Source organism: Branchiostoma floridae, chromosome 4, assembly GCF_000003815.2.
Source record: "Branchiostoma floridae strain S238N-H82 chromosome 4, Bfl_VNyyK, whole genome shotgun sequence".
In the NCBI taxonomy this organism is placed as follows: Eukaryota; Metazoa; Chordata; class Leptocardii; order Amphioxiformes; family Branchiostomatidae; genus Branchiostoma; species Branchiostoma floridae.
Genome location: NC_049982.1, coordinates 8,559,241 through 8,567,409, shown reverse-complemented (window position 1 = coordinate 8,567,409; position 8,169 = coordinate 8,559,241). Strand labels below are relative to the sequence as shown.

The 8,169-nt window shown below is 37.6% G+C and overlaps 1 protein-coding gene across 1 annotated transcript in view; it reads right to left on the bottom strand.

The window, feature by feature from the left end:
• Nucleotides 1-8,169, bottom strand: part of LOC118413201 (liprin-beta-1-like) — a 47,828-nt gene that overhangs the window by 19,831 nt on the left and 19,828 nt on the right. Inside the window, 5 exon segments of the mRNA XM_035816418.1 lie at nucleotides 412-493; nucleotides 723-784; nucleotides 1,572-1,604; nucleotides 2,957-3,107; nucleotides 6,354-6,509. Coding sequence (XP_035672311.1) covers nucleotides 412-493; nucleotides 723-784; nucleotides 1,572-1,604; nucleotides 2,957-3,107; nucleotides 6,354-6,509 — 484 coding nt within the window.

Genomic DNA, 8,169 nt, shown 5'->3' with positions numbered 1-8,169 from the left:
CAAACATGTTACCGTTTCAAAACCATATCCAGTGCTGAAAGTAACTTTTTTTGGCGTATGTTACTTTGTACTTCTATTATCAGTTTGAGAGTTTAAGTTTATTGGATACATACACATGTAGGCATACTATCAAAACCTTGAATACCGGTACTTTGGTTGTTGTTGTTAACTGCTTAGTTAATCATAGTGGATACATTTCCAATCCAAAGGTTTCTTGACCTAGCAGGGAAACCTAGACCTGTTTAGAAAATAAGTAATAATCTAAATGTTGCTTTTTCAAGTGTCACTAAAGTTAAAATCAAGTGTTACCTACATAACATTATAAACATGATTGATGTTAAACAACAGGAAGGCAGTGAATAGAGGACAGGAGGAGCAGGGAGCAGAGAGAGATACCGTTACCTTTCCTACCGGGGGAACTGGCACTCAGGACCATGTCCTGCACACGCTTGTACCGGTTCAGACTCGACTTCAGTTCCTCGATCTTCACGTCCTGCAAACAGAGCGGAGATTCTTCTTAAACATACATCACTGCTTCAAACTGGTCTTCTTTTATACTGTACATCTGTTAATGCCTTAATGACTAGTCATGAGGATAAATGTAAACACTAAAGGACGATCAAATCCCTTAGCAAGAAACCTGATTCCGAAAAAATTATTCACTTTAAGGTAATATTCATCTATCGACAATACTCGTGACCAAAATACAGTTTGTTACTAACCTTTTCTTCATTTGCCTGCATCAGCGACTCAACGGCTCTCTTCAGGTTGTTGTACTCCTCTTCTGAACAACAACAGACATACACTTGTTATACACGAGAAGGATTTCTGGATCACTTGGTCAAACTTACACCTGTTACTATTCAAAGAGTAAATTTTAGATGTCTAACTTCTATGAACAATAAACTAGTTCATTACAAATAACATCTAAATACAAAATAAAACATTAAAACAATTAATTAAATTGGGTATGACTATAGTAGAGAAAAAGGCAATTAGTAGATTTGTTGAAAAAGTTAACGAGTGAGTTACTGCAAAAGGAAGACTGTTAGCTTGTCAAAAGAAGATATCGTGTGTCCGTACATCTATCTACTGCAAGAAAAGATAGGTGTTAGTGGTACAGTTGCTGTTAAGATGGACCTACAACTTAGTACAAGTAAGCTATGCTCACAGGTGTTGACTAAGTGGCAATATGTTAATTAAGCCAGTGCTGCATTTGCAAACTGTCCTACTATCATGTCAGCAATTCAGGAATGCCCTAGAAAAGGAAATCATTGGAGGACAAGACATACATGTACATTTTCTTGAAAAGCTCCCCATTCATTTTTTCCTTCAGTAACTTTCTTTGTATACATATTTCACTCTAACTTACAATGGCTAGAATTCAACTCTCATACTATCTTGCCCTCCACTTACTGTCCTTTTCAAGAACAACTCTCAGAATGTGATAAACGTGCTTTGCGTGCTGCAGCAAAAGTTAGTAAGTGTGTTAGCCTATCACCGCTCCTACCCAGTTAGCAAGTTAGCAAACCACACGCAGAAGATAGGCAACCAAGAAGCACAAGCCTTACGTTTTTCCACCATCTGCTTTTTCAACCTTTTTACTAGAGGGAAGGAGAGAGCACCAACACCAAGGGTTAGTCACTGCACCCTGCTCACAAACTCTGGCCTTATACCTCTCCCTACTTACTGTCACATTTGTCGTAGATCGTTGAACGATTTTAATGTCATACGTAAGATTCACAAGCTGGCTGTGATCAAACCAACCACAAACAAGACTGCCTGTTTTGTATCAAGATACCAGATACCCCAATAGCTGAATTTTGCATGAAACATGTACAACCATCCCAAGACTGACCTCAGTTTGAGATCGTACAAGGATCATGCAACAAAGGTGACTGCGCCCGTAACAATAGCTTTGGGTGCAAAGATGGGAACACAACAGGGAGAAGGCTAAGCACTTCTTTGGGACAAGCACCAACAAAGCAGAAAAGTCTCTGAGGCTGTACCCCTTAGTGCCAGAAGTGTCCGAGTTTGGTTACCCATTTGTGTGGAGGGTAACCAAATCCAGAGGTGTCTGGCACCAAGGGGCCTGGCACCAAGGGTACTACTGAAAGTGCTGCCATGGTAATGATGGAATTTCATGCTGCCATGGTAATGATGGAATTTTAATCTCTCAACTTTATCTATTTCTCATAGAGTGTATGGTGTTGAATGATATGGAAATGGTCTTGTTGATAAAAGCTGTAATACATGCAAACCAATTTGTGATAAATGTCATGTAAGAGACACACATCTTAAATCCATTTTACTCCACAAAAAAATCACCTATCATTTAACTACATTGCAAAGAGAGATTGTTCTGAAAATATGAAACCAGTGTGTGTCTCTTCTTGAATTTGACTTTCAGAGTATCACCTTGTGGACATTGAAAAAAATAACAACACACAAAAAAAAAAACAGAAGTTAGAAAAAAGACTGAAGACAGGCATATTATCAAGCAACATTCCATCCAGCACAAGCACATTACAGCCATATTAAGCATATCAAGATATCAGTAACAGTCAAAGGGTAATTCAAAATGCATCCTGGGAATTCATGTCCAGTGTTAATATGCTCATTTTTTCAGATAACTGACTGGAACAATTTGAGCATGAATCGATCCATCATTGTCTGAATAATATCATAGTTCACTGTGTACAATTCAACAGTCTACTTCCTACAAATAACAAAATATAAACTGCTACATGATAAAAGACATAGAACCTGCATGTACTAAATACCACTACATACAATGAGATTCATCAATAAACAAAAAGAGAATAAGGCTACAACATTATGCATCACAGTCAAATACAAGACTTACAGATAAGTTTGATGCATAGAATTGAACAAACATTAAAGGTTTGCCTTGGACATCATCAATTGCCTTGGACAATTGGTATGCTAAACCTACCTTTTTCACTATCTCCTTCATCTGTCTTTTTTTCCTCTTCCTTCTCTTTCTCCTCTTCTTTCTGTCTCTTTAGTTCTGTCATTTCTGCCTTCAGTTCCTCTACTTCAGAGTCTCTCTCGTTCAAAGTGGACTGCAGTGTGGCCACCTCCATCTGTGGGGAAATGGATGTGACTCTCATTACAAAGGAGTTGATTCAATGTTAGCACTGAAATATTTTTTAAGTGGGATGTTCATTTTGTAATCTGCTGAAAATGGCTACAGGTTTCTGGGTACTTGAAACAAGTGCATTGAAATTAAAACAACATGATACTTTTGGTACATGTAAGAATGAAGATGGCCTTTTCTTCAACCGTACAAAATGAACATTCAAGTCTTATCTTTTCAAAGTAAAATTGTAACTCGTGGAAGAAAAAAGAGTTTAAAACAGAAGAATTTTCTACTGAAATATAGATGGTTGCAAGGTAGGGGAAAGTGAATATCACATTATGGTTACTAAAAAAACAATTCATGCAGATATAGAGTAATATAACTATTGTAATAAATAATCAAAAGGTAAAAACAAACAATATTAATAACAAGGTGTTAGATTGTCATTCACATTCAGGAAAAGGGTTTGAATGTTAGACAGTAATCGATGGAAAATAAATTATCTGGAATGGAAGTCTCTGTGCATTTAAGGCTCTGAAAGTTTATATAAGTGATTGTCAATAGTGGTATTACATACAATGTACATACAGTTACACAAAGCAGTCCCATGCCTATTGTATCAACATAAACATTTTAAAACTTTCTACACTGTTCTAAACTGTTATGATACATTACATATACATTGAAATCGATGTGCATTTTCAAGTAATTTCTGTGTGGAAAGTCTCTATCTACCAGACAATACTTCAGTGCATTGAAATAAAAATCGTAAGTGAATGCTGCAACAAAAAGAACTAGCACAAACATCATGCTTAAAAAAAGAAACAAAATTTACCACACATGCTAGAGCATACAAAACAAAACATACTTTTACAAGTACTGATAAGTCAACACCCCCTACGATAACTGCAATGGTATAACCTGCAGCAATTTGAATACAGGCATGGGCTATACCACTCCAGCCTTTTGAGGGTGCACAGCACTGCTAAACAAACTAAAACCCAACATGCTGAGGCAACATATCCAGGGTGCTGTCTTCTGTCACAGTTCAGGTCCACTTTAAATTTCCATTTCCTTGCAAGCTTTATACAGTAGCCAAATGATATAACAGACATTCCCACATATTCTATTGCAAGCTGGCAAACTGGGGAACTAAGGGTGACACAGGGAAAACAATACCATCGCCACATGTCCACAACACTTCGTATGCGTACTGTGTCCAGTTTATGTTGTCATGGTAATGATGTTGTCCTTCCCATGTGCTACCCATAGTTCCCAGTTTTTCCACCATACCACAGAGTCCATGAAAAGATCTGCATGTATCCAACAATGTTCGGAGTTCATAAAAACTGAAGAAGACAGCACCCCTGGAGGCTGACTCTATCACCACACAACGACACATTAGTCACCTTCCACATCGTACCACAGTTAAGTACACAGCACTGCAGCGAGCAGGTTAGTTTGCTAACAGACAGACCTACAGGCAGGGTACAGATGTCAACAGTATGGGGTCAATGGTAGCAATGCAATACTGTATAACAACCTGTGGTCCATTTGCACATAGGATTGGGTTGCAACAAGGGTTATTTGCCATTTACTCTAAATTATAAAGGAAACAGTAGTTTCAGAGACATCTAAGGGAAGGAAAACACATATTGCCCGCATTTTCTATTTGTCAGAGATACTATAAATGCATACACTGCACTTCATGCACTCCTGAGAGCAATTAAATGCTAAACACGTCTTGCATTTCAGTTGTCAATAACACATGTATACTCTTCTGAGCTGCAAACATGCAAACAAACAATTGCTACTATAACATTCAATTAATACCAATGTTTGCAATACAAGGTCATCAACGTCCTAAAACAACCCTAATACTTGTAATACAGAGTAAAGTGTGATTTTGTGACATGCTATACAATATGCTATAGTATCTAACTTCCTCACAATATAAAGGGACTAACTATACTAAATTAGTGATTCATGACAGTTCATGCTTTCGAAGGCAAAACTACATTTTACAGTCAATGTACCTTGAAGCAAATGCATTTTCATTTCAAGGCATCGTTCAAACAAGACGTATTGATACTAGCTTTTTACAACCATTCTGTCACTACCGCATTTTTTAACAAAAGTACAATCACATACATGTTCCTCCAGCCAAGCAATAGCAAACATTAGTTTCACTGCATGACACTGCATTTTACATTCAACAAACTTGTTGACAAATGAAAATTGCCATCCAGCATTTGACTCAAGACAAATCTGATGCTCATACAAACATTTTGCAGACAAAGACATGCCATGAAAATCAAACCTGCAAAGGGAAAATGAAATGCAAAAAAATGGCATGGCATGAATCAAAAGAAAAATAAACTGTTGCAATGCAAATGTAGAGTAATGTCTGTCATTTATATCAATGTTGGAAACATGTTACAACTTTCCTTTTTTTTCATTCTCATGCCATCGCACAAAAGTAGTCATTTGTGAATGTCACTTTTACAGCCAGATTTAATGACAGGCGATCAAGTAAAGGAAATAAAATCAGAAGATGTCAATTTCAGTTCTGATTGGCTGCCTCATAACCAATCAACCTCCAATCTGATTGGCTGTCTTCTAACCAATCAGACTGCAAGCTGCAAATGACATGGCTGAATCATGTAACAGATTAAGAATCCATGTTCTTTCTTCCTTTGACTTGACTGAATCCAAAGCTAAAAGTGGATTTAAATAAAGTCAGTAACTATTGCCTTGAGCTACTGGTACCGATCACATGTATGGGTGAGTTTATGAGTGAGCAGTTGTTGCATCTCCATGGTAACCATGCAGTGAGTTGTCATAGCAACAAGGTCCTTTCCACAAAACAGGGTGCCTTGACAGGTCTTTGATGAAGGTATCATTCAACACATTTCATTTTGGTTGTGAAAAAATATTCATCAAAATCCTTTTAATACATGTACATGTAGGTACATGAAAAAGATAGATTTACAATAGATGCACACTAAAACACAGTGGGTTGTGTTGAATGAGAACAATAGTATTTGAAAGTGTCTTATAGGCATGTGTTTAATCTGTGCATCTTGCAAGAATCATACCCATGCTTCCAATTTTGCAGTAAGATCTATTTAAAACTTTGCAGAAAAGTATCAGATGTATGGACTGATATGATAAATAGCAGACGTGTCAAGTCATGCTGTGTTGTTGTGGGTAGGACTGAGGGGTAGGCACAGCACTTAGCCAGGCTGACCTGTGCCTGCTTGTACTTCTTCTCCACCTCATGGCGCTCGAACTGCAGCGACGAGATCTTCACCTTCAGGCTCGCCAGCTTGGCCATTATGGCCTGTTTCACACACACAGTACACAGCAGAGAATAGTCACCAGACAGTCGTGTACAACTTAGACATCATAGCTCACTAAACACACACAGTACAGCAGAGAAAAGTCACCAGACAGTGGTGTTTAACTTGGACATCATAGCTCACTATACACACACTATTCACAGTAGAGAGATGTCACCTTACAGTGTGGACATCATGGCCTATTACACACGCACACAGTAGAAAAAAGTCAGCTTGGACATTACCGGTATAGCTTGCTATATACACATGCACACAGTACACAGTACACAGTGGAGGGATATCACCTAACAGTATTTTACAGTGTGGACATTATGGCCTGTAAAGAACACAAAGTAAACAGCAGAAAGTCACCAGACAGTGGTATACAACTTGGACACTATGGCTTGCCATACACACATTGTTCTATTTTGCAGTGACTTCATGACAGACAGACTGACACTAACATATTTTGCCACATAACATGAGAAAGGGGCATCCACACATTGTAGTCCTCAACTACACAACAACTGACAGCACACAGATGGTTGTCCTTACATGGATTACAGCGGAGGTGATATGATCTTGCACAACTACACTGGTACACTGCAAGCTTGCTACCTGACTTTACAACTGAACGTGAGTTTTTGCCATGCAATAATGTACCAAGCATGCAAATATAAAAAAAAAACTTAATAAAAATGGAACATAGGAGTTCTATGTGTTGTAAATTAGCAGTGTACAATCATGATATGTCAAATACACAATGAGAATTATGAAAAGTATAACTAATGCTTAACACTATGAGCTGTACAATGGAGTGGACATGACTGGATAGCACAGATCTACACACGCCATGAACAACCATACAACAGACACAAGAAGGCAGGAACACTCTTGGACTATACAGTGTACTGCTAACAGAGAAAGGGTCAGACAAATATGTATACACTGCATGTAACTATCAGAACACCACTCATTACAGGTAACTCTAGTAAGTGTGACATGTCAATCAAAGAACATATAGAAAAACACAGACAAATTCAGTGTAAAATGTACAATACATCCGAGCTACCTTGTGTCTGTCACTCTTACAATCAGTTTGTTAACGATACCTACAAACTGTTCAACTAGTGTTACAAACGTCATTGACTGTCATACTAACTGTTTAACCCTTGATATTCCAACTACAGACAGAATGTATACAGTAGTTGAAGTGAGAAGGGTTAAGAGATGACAGGATACATCTATATCACTAAAATAATCCTACAATTACAGCTCATCTAAACCCTTTGAACAATCGTTCCAAGATATTAATATCTAAAAGTACATTATCTAAAAATATGCATATTTAATTCAAACATTGTACATGCAGGCTACATGACTGTACTTAGTATATGACTCAATGGTTACAATACAATGTACATCCATGCCAAACGTACCATCCTTGCCATATATGTGGCACATAATGCAAAGTGTACATCAAATCCTACAGCGTATTGTACTATGATATGTGGTATATAGATATCATCTGCACACTGCACTGCACTGCAAGTTAGAGAAATGTCTATGGGCAGGTCAGCATAATGTGAAGAAAAAAAACATCACACTCATAACCCACGAAATCTACAGCACAGTTCAATTAATCGTGGGTAATAATTAAAAAGGTCAAAATCAAAATAAAACAATAACAGAACAGACTTCACAGCTCTTAAAGAGAGAATAGAG